General features: G+C 35.7%; 3 protein-coding genes across 6 annotated transcripts; 2 read left to right on the top strand and 1 right to left on the bottom strand.

The window, feature by feature from the left end:
• Positions 1 to 433: 433 nt before the first annotated feature.
• RTH (RTE1-homolog) lies at positions 434 to 2500 on the top strand. 4 transcript variants are annotated; one of them, XM_086244686.1, is made up of 3 exons: positions 434 to 552; positions 1259 to 1543; positions 1906 to 2500. In XM_086244686.1, exons 2-3 carry the CDS (start codon positions 1274 to 1276, stop codon positions 2323 to 2325), a joined length of 690 nt encoding a protein of 229 aa, XP_086100812.1. In that variant the 5' UTR covers positions 434 to 552; positions 1259 to 1273; the 3' UTR covers positions 2326 to 2500. The 4 variants fall into 4 exon arrangements, with proteins under 4 accessions (XP_086100812.1, XP_086100814.1, XP_086100810.1 ...); XM_086244688.1 differs by having other exon boundaries at positions 1256 to 1543; positions 1909 to 2500; XM_086244684.1 differs by having other exon boundaries at positions 1256 to 1543.
• A 3759-nt stretch (positions 2501 to 6259) lies between these two features.
• On the top strand, positions 6260 to 8394 carry TRX1 (thioredoxin H-type 1). The gene is made up of 3 exons (XM_086243257.1): positions 6260 to 6422; positions 7922 to 8044; positions 8144 to 8394. The coding sequence occupies exons 1-3, from the start codon at positions 6333 to 6335 to the stop codon at positions 8285 to 8287; spliced, it is 357 nt and encodes a 118-aa protein (XP_086099383.1). The 5' UTR covers positions 6260 to 6332; the 3' UTR covers positions 8288 to 8394.
• Positions 8395 to 8593: 199 nt separating this feature from the next.
• On the bottom strand, positions 8594 to 14657 carry BGAL3 (beta-galactosidase 3). The gene is made up of 19 exons (XM_086243256.1): positions 14265 to 14657; positions 14053 to 14148; positions 13824 to 13936; positions 13610 to 13676; positions 13356 to 13448; positions 13005 to 13148; positions 12752 to 12840; positions 12563 to 12668; positions 12374 to 12461; positions 11818 to 11936; positions 11567 to 11731; positions 11257 to 11435; positions 10782 to 10891; positions 10595 to 10704; positions 10313 to 10423; positions 10117 to 10230; positions 9830 to 10032; positions 9371 to 9707; positions 8594 to 9285 (listed from the first exon to the last, which is right to left on the bottom strand). The coding sequence occupies exons 1-19, from the start codon at positions 14433 to 14435 to the stop codon at positions 9139 to 9141; spliced, it is 2562 nt and encodes an 853-aa protein (XP_086099382.1). The 5' UTR covers positions 14436 to 14657; the 3' UTR covers positions 8594 to 9138.
• Between the last annotated feature and the right edge of the window lie 2226 nt (positions 14658 to 16883).

Genomic DNA, 16883 nt, shown 5'->3' with positions numbered 1-16883 from the left:
AAAATGATTTTAATGTGATAATATAAATAAAATAATGATGTGTATAATGATTAGAAGAAAAAAAAAAGTGATGTGTGCCATTTAATTATGCCATATCAGATTGAGGCACAAAAGTTAGAAAAATTATTTTGTGTAACCGATACACTATCACTTAGTGTAATTAATTTAACGTGTCATAATATGCATGAATGTTATTAATACTATAACCTATTAATATAAATATATCATTCAATAATGTCCTTACACATTAAATTAGTTACACTATGTGATCGGATACACTAAATAATTTTTCTAAAAATTGAGATCCTAAATCTTTTCCCAAAAAATAAATTAGAATATATGGATTCAATACAATTTTTGCGCAAGAGACGTCCAGTACTCGGTTATACTAACCCGCTAACCAAACATACCAAATATATCAGAAACACAAAAACTCGTATCCCAACTCCTTTTGACCGAAGCTATCTCCCGTTAGGCTTGAACTTTGAACAATCGCTCGCTCGGTGCTAGGCTCATTTTCCCTTCCATATTTCCATTGCCCATTCTCAAAAGGTACTCTATTTCTCTTCCTCTGTCTTTATGGTTTGTATTGCAATGCTCTCTTACATTTAGCTACGGCCCTTCGACCGCTGAAGTTTTCCTGACAGTTTCTCGTATTGGGTATCTAATTTATGGTAAAAGCAAAACATGAAGGCAATAGGGTGAAGCTTCAAAGATGTTTAATTAGACTTCACAATTGCTATGGAAATTGGTCATCTTTAATAGAGTAAAGATGAACCCATTAGCGTATTTAACCATTCCTTGGTCGAATTAGGTTACTAAATGAATAGGGTATTCAAATCTGTGTATTGGTGATCCACTTAACGTGGATGCTCATCTGTCTATGCGTATGGCTCATTTTGTATATTGATTATCTGCTGAAATATGCTGCTTGTTACAAAATATTCATTTTGGAAGCGGGTGGAGTAAGCACCAGGATAGGTCTGTTTTCATGAAAAATGTTTCCATAAAATGTTATAGACTCGTATCTGATTGAGAGATTTTATTTGGTTTTCTTGCAATGGTATTGGTTGAGGAATGCTTGATCATAAGAGCCTCATAAATTTTTCTTTATATCTTTAGGAGAATGCAGTTTGTAAATTCTCTTTGTAATAGAACTTGATTCCTTTTATTTTGGCAGCACCTTTTCATTCTGAGCAAGATTTATGATAATAAACTAATTTGTCTCATATCTAATGTTTTTGAGGCAATTCAGCAGTTTCCAACTTTGGAAATGGAAGCAAATGCTGGCCCTGAGCACCACTTGATGATTGATGGAAGTGCTTCACCGAATTTTCAAATTGATCCTAGAAGAGCCCGGTTTCCATGCTGCATTGTGTGGACACCCCTTCCTGTTATCTCTTGGTTGATTCCGTTCGTCGGCCACATTGGCATATGCAGAGAAGATGGTGTGATTTTGGACTTTGCAGGGCCCAATTTTGTGTGTGTGGATGACTTTGCTTTTGGAGCAGCAACTCGCTACATCCAAATAAGCAAAGAAAAGGTATTGCTGGTCTTCATATCTGAACCATTGTTTCAGCTCCTATGTAATTACTTTTTATAAAATTGTTGCCATCGCTGGTGTTCCACCAGCTGGCAACATGGCATATATTGGAGTCGGCTGAGCAGTGGCACTGTTATCAGTGCACCAAACAGGAGAAGCATGGAATTACTAAACCCCTGCTTCGCGAGCAGGGAGATCCCTTTTATACTACCTTGATTTGGTGCAATGAGTGTGATTCATACAAGCTGGGATACTTTGAAAATGGTGGCAACATTGAGTGTATAGGAGCTGATCTTTTAGTCCAACATTTTTTTTCTCACCTGCTTAGAGTCTTAATTTATGCTCATCATAATTTTTGACAGCAGTGTTACGCTATTTCCCATCCATCTGCGCACCAAAGTGAGGATCAATATGGGCAGGATGAACCTGGAGTGTTGACATGGGATGATGCACTTCGGAAGGGCACTCAGGAATTCCAACACCGATCTTATAACCTTTTTACTTGCAATTGCCACTCCTTTGTAGCCAACAACGTAAACAGGTTAGGCTTTCATTCTGGTGGGTGGAATGTTGTGAACCTTGCAGCTCTGATCTTCCTTAAGGGTGAATGGGTGAGCATAACGTCCGTGGTGCGCTCTTTTTTACCATTTCTAATAACATTCAGTGTTGGAGTTGCAATTGGAGGTTCAACCTTCCTAACTTACTTAGGATTCTTCACTGCCTTTCTTGTTGGTTGGTTTCTTCTTGGTACTTACTGTTTCAAGAATTTGATCCAATTGTAGATTCTGCTATTTGATGTCATCATATAAAAACTTTGGTTTTAGAGACCATGTGATTCAGATTGTATAGAACATTGGCAGTTGCCAGCTACTTTGGACATGTTAATTACTAGGTATCCGTTTCCTCCCAAAAAGTATTTGATCTTAAGAATTGAAGGTTATTCCATTTTGTAGTTTATACTGGGGTAACTGGGCTGTGGTCTCTGTGCAGAGTAGAGTTTACTATAAAACTATCTGTATTTAATTGTTAAATGGATTATTTGTTAATTCTAATTAACAAGTAGGAGAATAAAGGGTCTAACGGATTCTACTAAGTCTTGGTACGTTATACCCGAGCTCCCAAAGAATCAAACCTGGACCTGTTAGTTAGCACCTTCCAAGGCTTCCATTGGATCCAAATAAAGCTTGAATCATGGAAAACATGTTCTTTCTCTTTCACCAAACATGTGGCCCATGGCGCGGATGAAAAATAACATTTTTTTTGTTTATTTGGAAAGGGAAGATTCGAGCATGGGGTCTTTTCAAAATAGTGTAGAGAAATGCCACTAGTTCAATAGATAGTTGGTGGATGATAATTAACATTGACACTTTATGGTGTATCAAGTCAATATCAAGGAGTAAATTTTAGATTTTGCATAAATTTTGATAAATTTTAAATTTTGATAAAAATTAGACAGAAACGATAAAAATTGTTATTAAAATAAGAAAATTTTGAATGAAACTTTACCATATGTTTACTTAACATAATAAAAAACATTGAAGAAACTAAATTATATAGTAGGTTTCATGTGATATAAGATGAAACCTAATGCGCGCTGGACGTACATACTATTAAATAAAATTAATATATTCTTTATACTCTATAATTTATACACTAAATCTTATATACTATATATTCTAATACTTTTTATACTTTATAATCTATACACTAAACTTTCTATATTCTATATTCTTTAGAATATAGTATAAGATATTATGATTTAGGCCATTTTTAATTTTTTTTTATACAGAAATGTTTAGAGTTTAGGGTTTAAAAACAACTAGACGAAACTCAAATTTTTTTTTTTTCTTTCCAATTACCCAAAAGTCTCAAACCTCAATCAACCCTAAGCCCCTTTATTTTGTTCTCTTTTATCTTTCCTTTTTTTTTTTTCCCTCCCATGACTCTCTCTTCCAATATTCCCTTTGCTTTTTATGATGGGCCCCTACAATCTTATCTTTGTTTTTTATAATGGGCCCACGTATTAAGAATTTTTATATTTAGCAATTAAGCCTCCATCTATTTGACTGAATGACAGCAATTAAGCCTCCATCTATTTTTGGCAGCAAACCAAACTCATCAACAACCCGCCATCAAACTCATCAGCAAAACCAACATATCCTTCCTGAAACTTCCACTTTCGACCAGAACCACTGTTGCATCTCCTCTCTCCTTCCTCTTCCTCCCCTATCTCTCCTTCCTTCCCCGATCTTCCTCTCTTCCTCCTCTCCCCTCCCTCCCCCATCCTTTCTCTCTCCTCCCCCCTCAATCACCCTCTGAATCTCTCTTTGATCTGCCACTGGTGCGCCCTCCGGCGACTAGGCAGTCTCGCCTATTCCTCCCCTCTCTCCTACTGATCTCTGCCTCTAAGCTGAAACTTTCGCTAAAATTTTGAGAATTTTAGGAAATTTGGAAAAATTTTCACCAAAATCTGAGCGAAAATTATTTGATTTGTTGTTAAAATTTTCATACCTTAAAAAAATGAAATTTTATACCTTGGTCAATATCATTCGAAAGGTTGAAAAATTTGACAGAACATGATAACACGACTCGAACGTGACACGAAGTTAACAAATTTAGGTTGGTCATTTCTTGACACGAACACAAATACGACAATACTCACTAAACAAGAATAATAAACGGATTGAATTAGTGTCAAACTGTAATATGATTGTGACACACTAAATACGTTTAACTAGTATTATATGAAGAGAATAAATAATTTTTCTTATTTTTTAATATGTATTATATGACTTATTTGTACATGGTATTAAATATTTTTTTTAAAAGGTAATACATACGTAACTACTTTGGTTTAAATTTTAATTCACGAGATAAATGGGTCAATCCAAATATGGTACGATTATAATAGGTCGAGTTAGGGTTAAGTCAATCGACCAAATTAATTAAACAAGCTGAGTTATAATTGAGTTATAATTGACTAATATTTAACACGAATACAAAATGACACGACAGACACACGACCCATTGCCTGCCCATTTCAAACATAATAATATGAATTCTACAATAAATGATATGAATCCTTACCCAACCAAAAAAAAGATATCAATCCTTAATAATAATGAGGTGCTACAAATTAGGATCCGAATATAGAAATAAAAGAGTTAACCACTTAGTTTTTTCCTATCTGAATAAAAAAATATAAAAAAAAGTCTTTTCCTATCAAATTTAGAAAAAAAAAAAAGTTAGAGCTTTTGACTTAAGATAATAACAACTATCCATATTATAATATCTAAATTAGATAACATCACATGGTTCAATGGTTGTATTGTATTACACTAAAATAATATTTTTTCTTTACGTAGAGATTATTGAACTTTTTTATTTTGGTAGAGCGTTAATTATGTGACAGAATCTGATTTGATTGAACTGAAGTAGACTACTTTGTCCTTTTGTGCCAAATTTTAAATATTTTTTTCAATTTTGAGTGTGAATGTAAATACATGAGAATGTCCCTTTTTCTTTTTTAGGGCCATGAGAATGTCCCGTTTTTTTTTTCTTGGGCAATGAGAATGCCTCTTAAATGTGCCCACAAAAACAAAAAAGAAAACAGATTTCTTTCCCACAATTTTTTAGAATTCTTTATTTATAATATATAACATTTTTTAGTTATAAACCTAAACTTCTAATTTATTTATTTTTAAGCCATAATTCAAGAAAAATCAAATATAGAGCATTCAATACTATTTAAATTAACTAAAGCATACACTTTAAGGTATTCAATCATACCCAAATTTTAGTTTAATTTTTGAATTCTTTTGAGAGCTTAGGGTGTATGGTATAGACTTTAGAATTTAATGCTAATGCCTCAAAATCTTAAATATAAGTCATAAAACTTAAACTCTAAATACTTAAACCTTAAAACAATAGTACATTATTTAACAAAGTATAATTTTACAAAATTATAAACTGTAACTTTACTTCTAAAAAAAAAAATTGTAGAGTTATATACTGCATCATAACAAAATAAAGTATAACTCTTTATATATTGCATTATAACAAGATAACGTGTAGCTTGTAAGTTTTACGTATGGTGTCAAGAAAAAGTTTAATTTCAAGTCACATGCTTAAAAATAAATAAAACATGTATATGGGTTTTTAAGTAAAACTTACAATTTTTTGTGATTTTTTGTTAATTTACTTTTTTTTTTTCTCGCATTGATTAATTAAAGATAGAAATTACATGAAAAATGGAATGGAAATCCCTGCAATAATATCTACAGATGTTAAAACATTCTAGGCACAATCAAATCACATGATAATACTTTCTTCAAAAAAAACAAAGAAAAAAAATCACATAAGAATACGTGACAACCATACCATGATGCCTTGATTCTTGAACGTTAATTTTCGCAGCTCGAAAAGCATGATCGTAAAAAGTCAATTTCCACCGATCTACGGTTACGATTTAAGGTCCATATTTCATAATGTGGGCTCGCCTGCACCGCGTCCACAATAAATCCCCACCTAACCTTCATTACGCGGCATACAGGTCAATAGGTCATAGTCCTTTTACGTTGCATGGGAATCTCCTTTGTCGTACATAGTTCTTATCGATGATGGCAGACTCGTAATTAATGGGAATTCCGAGGTCCATTTTGTAGTGATAAACAGCTGCGGTTTGCTTATTAAAGGAGTGAGAGAGTCCGAAACCGATACAAAAAAGCACAGGCGTTTATTTTGTGTGGTATTTTCTGTTTGTTTCAGGAGAAAATTTCAAGAGCGAGAAATGGCAGCAGAGGAGGGACAAGTTTTCAGTTGCCACACTGTGGATGCATGGAACGAGCAGCTCCAGAAGGGCAACGACTCCAACAAACTGGTATTTTGTTTTATTAATCACTCTAAATTAAAATTCTTGTTTGGTTTTGGTTGTGGATTTGATTTGCTATTTGTGGTTTTGGGCTGTTGTTTTTAATGAATCTAAATAGTGGGTTCGTTTGGTTTGTGCTTATCGGATTTGATTTCCTTCTAGATTCATGTTCAAAGCGTTATATGGGTTTTGTAAAAAGATTTGGTATGCTTTATAATCCATATATGATTTAGCATGATCATGATGCACTATGTGTTTACACTGATTAGTAATTATTAGTATTGTCTGCAATTATTGGTTTCAGAGCCTACGTTAGGCAAAGAGGCTCTCTTTGTTTGAATTTTTGGAATTTTCTTATGAATTTTGTGATTCCTCAATGGAAATTATAAAGGCTTTGGCTGCCTTCGTTTTTGGAAAGCATGTTGGAGTAAGCAGGTTAAAAAATTGGCTTCTTTTCCTCAGCATTTTTTTTTTTTAATTTAAGGGTCTGTTTCTTTCCTCTGTATTTAGTTTTGGGAACATGTACCTGTTAGCCAGAGATCAATTAGAAGTTATCCACAGGTACAATATAACTAAAAGAACTAAATATTATGAGTATGGATCTTCTCTACATGTCTTTAGCTGTCCTCTTATGGCCAAAAGGCAAAAGTAATTAGTTAATTATACATGATCCCTCTAGTTAATTTTTGTTTGACCCACCAATTAGTGCTTTTCATAATTTTATAAGTTCATAGAGGTAGAACCTTTTCCATAATTTTTTTTTTTTTTTTAATATTTGGAACACACAAACGCCAAAGGACACACAAAGAGCCATATGACATGTTTCTCATTCTTTCTTGTTAAAAGAATATCCCGACTCAAAAATTATAGTTTCCTATGACGTTTATTTCAGAAGCTATGTTGCCCATCTATGAATCCTAGTATAAGAAGGACCTCTTTATGCCCAATAAAAAGATACCAGAACTACATCATGTTTGCCTCTGGCTTGTTGTCGTTCTCTGTTTTATTTTTTGATCTGTAGTCTTACAAACGGCATGGAGATGCTTAGGGCTGTTTACTCTTTGTTAGTATTGTACAAACCCTCTTGTTAGTTTTGTTTTGACCCTACCATCAACTGTCCCTTCCATTAAAAAAAAAAAATAACTAATAATGATGGTGCATCAAAGATTATACATTTCAAATTGTTTTCTATTTTTCCTTTGTTTGTTGAATGTGGAGTTTTAGAGAATTAGTGCTAGCAAGACTGCAGAACAGGGAGAAAAATTGTTAGTTGTCATATGCAAGTCATTGAATGGGTGGCTCAAAAAGACTATGATTTTAAGATAACGGTTATATTGTAATGTTAAGCATTTGAGAATAATACACTATTGATATCGTGTTACTCCTTATGTACTTACATATGTATGTTTTACTTGTTATACATGCATATATGTGTTGTTTTGTGGTCAACTAGTTATATTGTTTTCTTTCACTTCTTTCTCATCTGCTTAGCACTTTGATCGGTGCAGATCGTTGTTGATTTCACTGCTTCATGGTGTGGACCATGCCGCTTCATTGCCCCATTCTTGGCAGAGCTGGCTAAGAAACTGCCAAATGTCATATTCCTAAAGGTTGATGTGGATGAGTTGAAGGTAATATAAAAAATTAAATCAAACTAAAATCTCTCTACAAAATCAAATTTATTTAGAACCACACTGTAAAAGTTCACTTACAATTGATTTTTATTGTAGACTATTGCCCAAGATTGGGCTGTAGAGGCAATGCCAACCTTCATATTTGTGAAAGAAAGGAAGATTGTGGACAAGGTGGTGGGAGCAAAGAAAGAAGAACTGCAGCAGACTATAGCAAAGCACATAGCCACTGCTTCTGCCTGATTATGATAGTATTTGCATTATGCCTAAAAAAAAGCTGCTTCTTAGTGGCCTCTTATGACTGTCTTTTCTTTGATGTATGATTGAAATAAACAAAGATGTTCTTGGTATGTTCACCATCAAAGGGAGATAGCAATACAATTAAAAATGAAAGCCAGTTTCACTTCTTTGGGGGTTGTGAGAGGGAATTTAATTATAATCACCAATATTAATTCTTTTTTTGGCAAATAATCACCAATATTATATCCCTCATCTTGTTTGCAATAAAATGAAGTTTATAGTGGACTAAAGAGGAAGAATCAAGAAACATTGTAAAATGGACAACACGGGGCTTTCAATTTTTTTTTCTGGAACTGCACTGTAAACAACTGGTCATACTAGGATCCTCTCCCAACATGAACCTAAACACCTAATTGGGGCATGCTTGTTCCCCAACAATACATGAACAGTAAATCATTCAACAAGAAAAAAAGAACAAAGAAAAAAAACAAACATCATTTCCCAGTGCCCATATCCCGTAAAAAGGCCGGGGACCGGGGCCTAAACCCTAGGGCCCAAATTGTAGGACCCCAGGAATCTACCAACTCACCTAAGTAGCAATCACTATATTACACAAGTCCATTATCCTCACTTAAATTAACGACTACTTGCCTTTGGCTACAAATATGAAATACCCTTCTCCAGGGCTACTCTTCATCAGAAAAAAAAAAAAAAAAAAAACTATGGCACTCCACCTAACTAGACTTCTATCTCCCTGTACTTTACCTCTTATTCTTCTTCCCTTGCTTCTCTTGCTGTGGTATATAATTTAGTGATTAGGTGCAACAATTATGATATGTTATTTCACTCTTTCACTAACCCCTCCAATTGGGTTGCGCAGTTGTTGAAGTCGTGGGAGCACAAACAGCTTCAACTGTCAGGCGCTTCAACACTTTTGGGCATGGATCTCCAAAGTTACTGTTGGATATGGTGACTACACATCTCTGCTGCCCAATGCACTTCTGTTGTAATCAAAGACAGAACACAGTTCAGAAAGAGGGTAAGAATACTAGTAGATTGTGAAAACCAGATAGCATTATTGAGTACCTTCTCTAAGACAGAATATGAGGTAGGGGCATGGCAAGTTCCTTGTTGGTAACTCCCACAGGTTCCCAAAGGCGTACCAAAGCTTGCGAATTTAATGGAAGAGATAGATTGGCCTGGGTTACACCGCAAGTGAACCTTGGGGTTGTGGAAGTCTTGTACTTTTCCATAGCTTTCGATGTGCCAATTCTTTATTGTTGGGTGGTATTCAGAGACCTCTGCACAAACACTGCTCACAGATCTCTTTACAAGAGAAATTCTTGAGGGATCCCCTCCAAGTTCCTCAAATATTACCAACAGATTTTGTGTTGGCTTTAACCAAGACCGAGGCACATGGTACCTGAAAATGAAATTTACAAGGAACTTAAGGGAAGAATTTGTTTGCTGAGTAAGCCACTAAATGTTTATACCACACATTCATACTATGATACTTGTTATAAATTTTGAAAAACGGGTACTTACAATCGTTGAGTGGGTTGGCCACAACCCGATTGACACTTTGTAGGTCTAAACCCTCCAGCATAACTGCACCCATTGCAATTACCATTAGCATATGCAGTCCAGTATCTCCCAATACTCTGCCCATTAATCCATATTTGGCCTTTTCCCATTCCCTCCATGTCCAAAGCCAACGGCTCGTCTCCTTCAGGTGCAGTGAAAAAAGTCTGGAAAATTGAGTGAGAGCGTTTAATAATTCATTTCCATTTTTACCACAAACACCGTGAGTTCCATTTTCCTTTGTTGCTTACCTTATGCCAAGTCAATGGCTGCTGTCTTTGTGCAGCTAATGATCCACGCATCCATTCAACAGAGGAAATACCATTTGGAGATACAAGATTCATGGCTTCTCCTTTCAGTCCAACCTGTTAAAGTAGCAGCGATAAGTGAAAATGTTTCTTTGAATCAGCAATAAGTAAATTTGATTTCCAAATTAATATCACCTACCTGGTAGGTCCATTTTTGCCAAGACAAGTCCAATTTTCCCTGGTCAAGTCCATGAAGTGCAACTGGGCCAAGGATTCCTGTATTCCATGCCTCATAATGTCCCCCAACATTCTTCAACAAGCAACAACAATTGTAGGTCAGACATTAAAAAAGAAGAAGAAATCTTGCAATAAAAGTCAGGTTTGTTTAGCAGTCACGAGGTTTTAACATTTCACAATTTAGGATTGGCAGATTACTTAAATAGAATGTGAAATTTAAATAATGGTGGGAAACGGAACTAACTGGCAATCCGACGGCAACACTCAGCAGTGCAATTCTGTTTGTTCCTGGATGTAGATTGACCTTGCCAGTATATGTGAATCTCCTACTCTCCCTTGTCCCAAAGGCAGAACCTGTGATAATATATGTTAAATTTTTTACTACTAGCCAGATAGATGATATGCATGCAAGAAGCAAATCAAAATAGTACCTGAAAGCTGTCCATTAATGAATATGTGCACAGCATGGCCTGTTGATTGAACAATAAGAGTGGGGAGTTCTCCTCCACGCAGGAAAGATTCAGATGAACCAATATCAATGCTGTAGGCACAATGAAAAAAGGATGATGTTATAATTTCTATCTTTAAGGCCTTTCTGAGGCTCTCACAGTCTCACTTGAAATGTTTCTCTCTGGTCCCATGGTCAGGATGTCACTGAAGGCATATGTAACACCATCCTGAGCCATATTTCAGTGTTCTTACATCTTCTTTCAAACTGCAAATTAGGTACTTGCCATAGACGACCAAGCTAGGTCAAATTAGAACCTTTTTTTGAAAGGCTTTTAAGAAGTCATTGCTAAATCTTTCATCGGTGAACTAGAAAAACTTCCAAGAAAATGGAAAGCCAGACAGACTGGAGAAATATGAGATGGTGATAAATAAAAGAGAGCCTCAGGAAATTCTCACCTAGTTATGTACCACAGGTAATCAGTACTATCCCTCGTGACATTTATCTGTTCCAAGAGACCAGGAGCAGTGATTGTTGAACTGTCATCGAGAGAAGTAATCTCTTCATCATAACTCTCCCATGATACCATCTCAACATTTGTCGGCAACATTTCCATTTGTGATGTTTGAACTCCAATCTAAGGAGGAACGACAAATAATTTCATCTCAGAAACTTTTAAACCTTTCAATGCTAAAAGAAAATGAAACTAAGGGAATTAAGACTTGTGTTCCTGAAAGTGTGGTCTCGGATTATGTTTAAAGTCAATACCTTTGCAGTGTTAAAGACTACATTTCTGCAATCAGGAAGGATACTGATGGACCAAGGAGGCAGGTTATAGTGCATGTTATTAAACATCACTCTTGCAGCTGACTTGGAATCGTGGTTTGAAATAAATGCTGCACAATCTCCTGATTCTGAAGTGTACACATGAGCCTAGAAATGCCAACAATACCTAGAGTTGGTAAAACAGAATAACTTATGCAATTACCAAAAGCTAGTTTGAGAACGGAAGTGAAAACCTGTTGAAAATTTCCCAGTGAAGTGATGATAGGATCAGCTGAAACTAAAGCCCGTTCACACATCTTGATAGCCCTATGAAGCTCCTTTAGATGACCATACTTTGGTTGCCTGATTAAACCTATCAAGTTTTACAGTGGAGCAGTTAGCTATATTCTCAAAACTTATATGCAGTGTACTGGTATATGATTACACACAGACACAGACATAAGTTTGCATAAGCAATTACTAGAAAACTCATAATCTTTTCAATTTAAGTCATTGTAATATTGAGATAGACTGATGGGTGCTGAGCATCTGTAGATGATCAGATTATCAGATGCACCTAAAAGAAAGCAACCCAGTCACCATGTAACAAGGACAACACTGTCCCAGGGGTTAGTGTTTGGCACCCATTGGTCTCATCTCTCTCTACACTGCACCTAAAAGAAAGCAACCCAGTCACCATTTAATAAGGACAACACCGTCCCAGGGGTTAGTGTTTGGCACCCATAGGTCTCATCAAGTTGAACTTCTGATGAAGTCCTTGGACAGAAGCATGTAATATTTTATTCTCACCATATTCATCTAATGGAGCATCATAGTCGTAGCTGGTAGTGATGAAAGGGCCCCCAGCTGTGCGTCCAAAATTGGTACCTCCATGGTACTGTTATACAGGAAACACAAGAATTCAGTTTTCGATGAGAGGTTTTATTTTAACATTGCAGATTTTCTGTAGCCTCAAAATAGGAATTAAAGAAAACCAACCATGTAATAATTAACAAAGGATCCTCCTTTCTGTATGAATCTAGCAACTGCATATGCTAAATCTTGAACTGGTCGTTGGTGAATTGGACCGCCAAACTCCGTAAACCTAAAGAGTGAAATGAATGTATTTTCATTTGTAGTAAATCAACGTACTTGATGTTCCCAAGCAAACAAGCATACTAAACATACCAGCCACTCCATGCCTCTGTCCAAATCGTAGGCTTGTAGGGTTTGTTGGGAGTAAAAGAATCGCAATAGAAGCCATTACATGTGTTTATCTGTCACCATCATCAACAAAACATTTCAGCCAACTCTTCGCAAAAGATAGAATGAAACTTACAAGAGACCTCTTTAATAAAGAACAAGTCACGCAACTCCTTAAAAGGAAAATGTAGAATGAGTCAAGCTAAGATCTGCAGCATAAAGAGTGTTAAATGCTCACCACTGGATCTGGAGCATCTTCTTCCTTGCACATCACCCACGGGACCCCGGTTCCCAACCCAATAGCCATATTTGCAGCCCAAGTCATATAATTATGGCCAGCAGCTCCGTATAACTTACTCTGTGCTCCGTACTCATTCTCAATCTGAGCCAGAAGCAAAAATGAACATATTATCATTATAACTTGACTCAAAATAGTTTAATTATCTGCCAGTAGAGCTCATCTAATTACAAATTAACATTCAAGTATAAATTATTTACATTTCCCAATAATATAGTGTTCCACATATTGGCAGGGAAAAATACCAAAAATATCATAGAGCAAAATTGAAAAACCAAAAGGCTCATATACCTGAGAGAGAATGATGGGGCCACCCTGGGACTCAAACAAATTTTCACTCTTCATCAGTCCTACAATCTTTTCCGTGAACCCTTGCATTGCCCTCTGCAACACCAGAAGTTGTACATTATAAAATTATACTGAATATCACCCACACCCCCCAAAATTAAAGAAGAATAAGAAGAAAAGAAGAAGAAGCTCCATAAATTCTCTTTAGACAGGTCATGCAACATAATCAGGAAAAGGATAAAGTATAGAAAATTAACCTTGAAAGGCTCATTGTCCGTTCTGAAGCTGATTCCCGGAACATACTTCAACCAAACAGGAAACCCCCTAAAAATCACAGAATCAGAAAACTTTGTTAATTTTTTTAAGAAATAAAAAAGAACAAGAAAAACTGGTAGTGGAAAATCCTCAAATGCAAAACAAGAAGCTAAGATACAGAGATCTGGAGAAAAAGAAAAACAGGGAGGGAGTTACCCAAAGTTCCACTCAGCACAAACATAAGGCCCAATGCGAAGGTGAGCATAGAGCCCTGCCTTCTGTATGGTCTTTAGGAATCTCACCAGATCATACCTCCCTTCAAAATTGTACTGAACCCCAACACAAACAAAGCAAGCATGCATGATTAGAAGGGAAATAAATGGCAAACAGAGCAAAACAAAGTAGCAAACGTTGAAAATAAAAATGGAGAGAAAGTGAAGAGTACATTGCCAGGAGTAGGCTCATGCACATTCCAGAATACATAGGTTTCGATGACATCAAGACCTCCATCTTTTGCCTTCTGTATCAGATCTTCCCACATCTAAACCAAAGCCCATTTCTCAAGTAAATCAGAATAACCCACAAAAAGGAACAATTTTGGAAATAATTATTGAAAAGAAAGACAAGAGAAATGGCAAAATGGGAAAGATTGGGTACCTCAGGAGTGCTTCTGGGGTAATGTATTGAACCAGAAATGAGGATTCTTCTTTGCCCATTAATCACAATGGCCTTCCTATCATAGGTGACAGTACACTGGACCAGCTGAAACCCCAAGAAGCAAACCATGCCCATAAACAAGCACAACTTGGAAACTGAGTTGGTTTCCATTTTAGGCCTTTTCTCTCACCCTCTCTATCAACTAAGGTGGTAAATAGAACTCAGAGAAGACCCAGCAGGGAATGAATTCAGAAATGTACAAAGAGAGAAAGAGCGGAAGCTAGTTTAAGAGTGTGGTGAATCAGCAAAGAGCAACAGCTACAGGGTCCATTGCCTCTTTGCACTTCACACTCACAAGGTCTGAGGTTCTGAGGTTCTGAGGCTCCGAGCAGAGCTATAATGTATACATATATATATATAAATATTTTGGTAAAAGAATAAAATAGGAAAATACAGAACTGTATTATTTCAGCTTGCGTTAAGCTTTTGGTTTGTAGTGAACGTTATTAATTACTTGTGTAGCGCATACAGAGACAGCTTACACTTGATGACTTGATCACAGTTCACAAGTGTCGAGGGTCATCCCTACGTGGTAAATGTAGAACCTGTCAAACTAACGAGAAATGGAAAAGAGTCCAAGACAACAGTAAATGGAACAAGCTTTATACACTCCCTAAGTAAGATCAATTGGTGAGTGTTTAACTCTTTATCGCACGCCTTACAGGATCTTGTAAAGACTAACGTGCACTTTTAAGCTTATTTTATCTTGTAACATTTTCTAGTGAAACAAAGAAAATACCATTACCCTAATATACAACTAGTTAGTTATAGTTGGACCTAACAAAATTACCTTATTTGGTGATGGGTAAGTTGTATTATCATTGCGTAAGGAGTTACCACTTTCATATATGGTGATACTTAGCAAGACATGTTCGTAAAGATTAAACCAACAAATCATCAATATTCTTTTTCTTCTTAAAGCAGCTCAGAAATAGGCCATCCCTACTTGTCTAGCAGTAAAATGGAGGCAGGGCTTTGACTTGCCAATGTAACTATGACCAAAGGGCATTATTGTCTCTCAGGGCTCTGAACAAGGCATGGCCCACCTAGCCACTTCCATGTGAACCCAAAACTCTTTTGGTTCTTTGGGTCATGTGAACCCGAAACTCCCTCCCACCTATGGATTATGGGCCATTATATCTCCATCCGTCACTTTTCTTCCTTCATATTGACACCAACCCCCACCACCTTTTTTGTCACATTAACTGAGCCATCTCTCTCTCTCTCTCTCTCTCTCTCTCTCTCTCAGCACAGCACAGCACAGCACAGCACAGCACCCAGTAGATCTGTTATCTCTGTCGAAGATCACAAAGACTAGCTGTCATTCAAGTTACAAGCAATATATATATATTATTATTATATTCATATTAATAATATGCTGGTAATGCTTCCAATTTATTCTAGTATATATGATAATTCTGACCCAGGCTTCTATGTACTTATCATGTGAAAATTTGCCAATTCTTTCGAGGAATGTGCCCTTATTCTGACCTTGTATTATTCTACGGCGTCTAGGAATATTATACTGCTATATATGTTGTTACGGAACACGGGTCTTCTCGTCAAATAATTCTTATCATTTTCAATTTTTCAGTTCCTCCTGCACTGCTTGTAGAAATGCAAAAAACATTACCTGCATCACTGCATGTAGTCGATCTTATATGTATTTCTGCAGAGAACTGCGACAATGTAAAAGAGAAAGGCTAATTAGCAGTTTAGCACTATGATTAAGTTATAGAAAAAAAGAAGGCATAATTATCCTCTGTGTAATCCTCAATAAAAATTTAATATTAAAAATTTAATGAAAATATTCTCTTATAATAGTTTAACAACACAACACATTTGTGTGTCGGACCCTAAATTTAAATCATTGATTAATTTGATTATTAACTAATTGTGTGACCCAAATTTACAATTTAACACAACATTGTTATATTGTTGTCAAACTATTTAACAAAATCATATTACGTACGCATGAATTTAATACTTCAAAAAAATTTGGATTAACGTATTTGTGACCGGCCATTAATATTTTGAAGTTTTTAATTAGCTGCAGAAATAGTTGAGCAACATGAGTCACATAGATACATATATGGAAAATTTGGAGAATCTTTATCTTAAGATAAAAAAGATATAAAAGGTTAATCCATCTGAATCCAATATATGGTTAATTACTATAGTGTTTTGTTCACATTGTAGAATTTTCCTTGATTTTGACTCTAATCCTTGGAGCGAAGCACCATTTTTGACTACTAGAGTTTGGCTTATACTAAATGTCCAATCAATCAATACAGCACTCTACTCCAATTTTATCTTGATTGGGAAAAAGACCGTTACCTGATTACTCGACTAAGAAAAAAAGAAGAAAATTATTATATCCTTACTCGACCAAGAAAAAAAGAAGAAGATTATTATATCCTTACTCGACCAAAAAAAAAAAAAGAAGATTATTATATCCTTAATTATATATCAAGTGTAGTTGTTGTAGCTTCTCCTTCGTTAATAGAACAATATCATAATATTGCACTATATATGAAGATGGAGGTCCCTTTAATACCC

The sequence above is a fragment of the Dryas octopetala genome, chromosome 5, assembly GCF_963921425.1.
Source record: "Dryas octopetala chromosome 5, drDryOcto1.1, whole genome shotgun sequence".
In the NCBI taxonomy this organism is placed as follows: Eukaryota; Viridiplantae; Streptophyta; class Magnoliopsida; order Rosales; family Rosaceae; genus Dryas; species Dryas octopetala.
This window is presented reverse-complemented; position numbering and strand designations above follow the sequence as displayed.

Bases quoted from the DNA above. Each gene is read 5' to 3' on its own strand.
- BGAL3 (XM_086243256.1), bottom strand. From the start codon at position 14,435: ATGGAAACCAACTCAGTTTCCAAGTTGTGCTTGTTTATGGGCATGGTT. The intron at 13,937-14,052 runs GTACTCTTCACT...GTTGGGGTTCAG, and splicing joins ATGAGCCTACTCCTGGCAAT to TACAATTTTGAAGGGAGGTA. The intron at 9,708-9,829 runs GTAAGTACCCGT...TTTCATTTTCAG, and splicing joins GGCCAACCCACTCAACGATT to GTACCATGTGCCTCGGTCTT.
- RTH (XM_086244686.1), top strand. From the start codon at position 1,274: ATGGAAGCAAATGCTGGCCCTGAGCACCACTTGATGATTGATGGAAGT. The intron at 1,544-1,905 runs GTATTGCTGGTC...AATTTTTGACAG, and splicing joins TCCAAATAAGCAAAGAAAAG to CAGTGTTACGCTATTTCCCA.
- TRX1 (XM_086243257.1), top strand. From the start codon at position 6,333: ATGGCAGCAGAGGAGGGACAAGTTTTCAGTTGCCACACTGTGGATGCA. The intron at 6,423-7,921 runs GTATTTTGTTTT...TGATCGGTGCAG, and splicing joins GCAACGACTCCAACAAACTG to ATCGTTGTTGATTTCACTGC. The intron at 8,045-8,143 runs GTAATATAAAAA...TTTTTATTGTAG, and splicing joins TTGATGTGGATGAGTTGAAG to ACTATTGCCCAAGATTGGGC.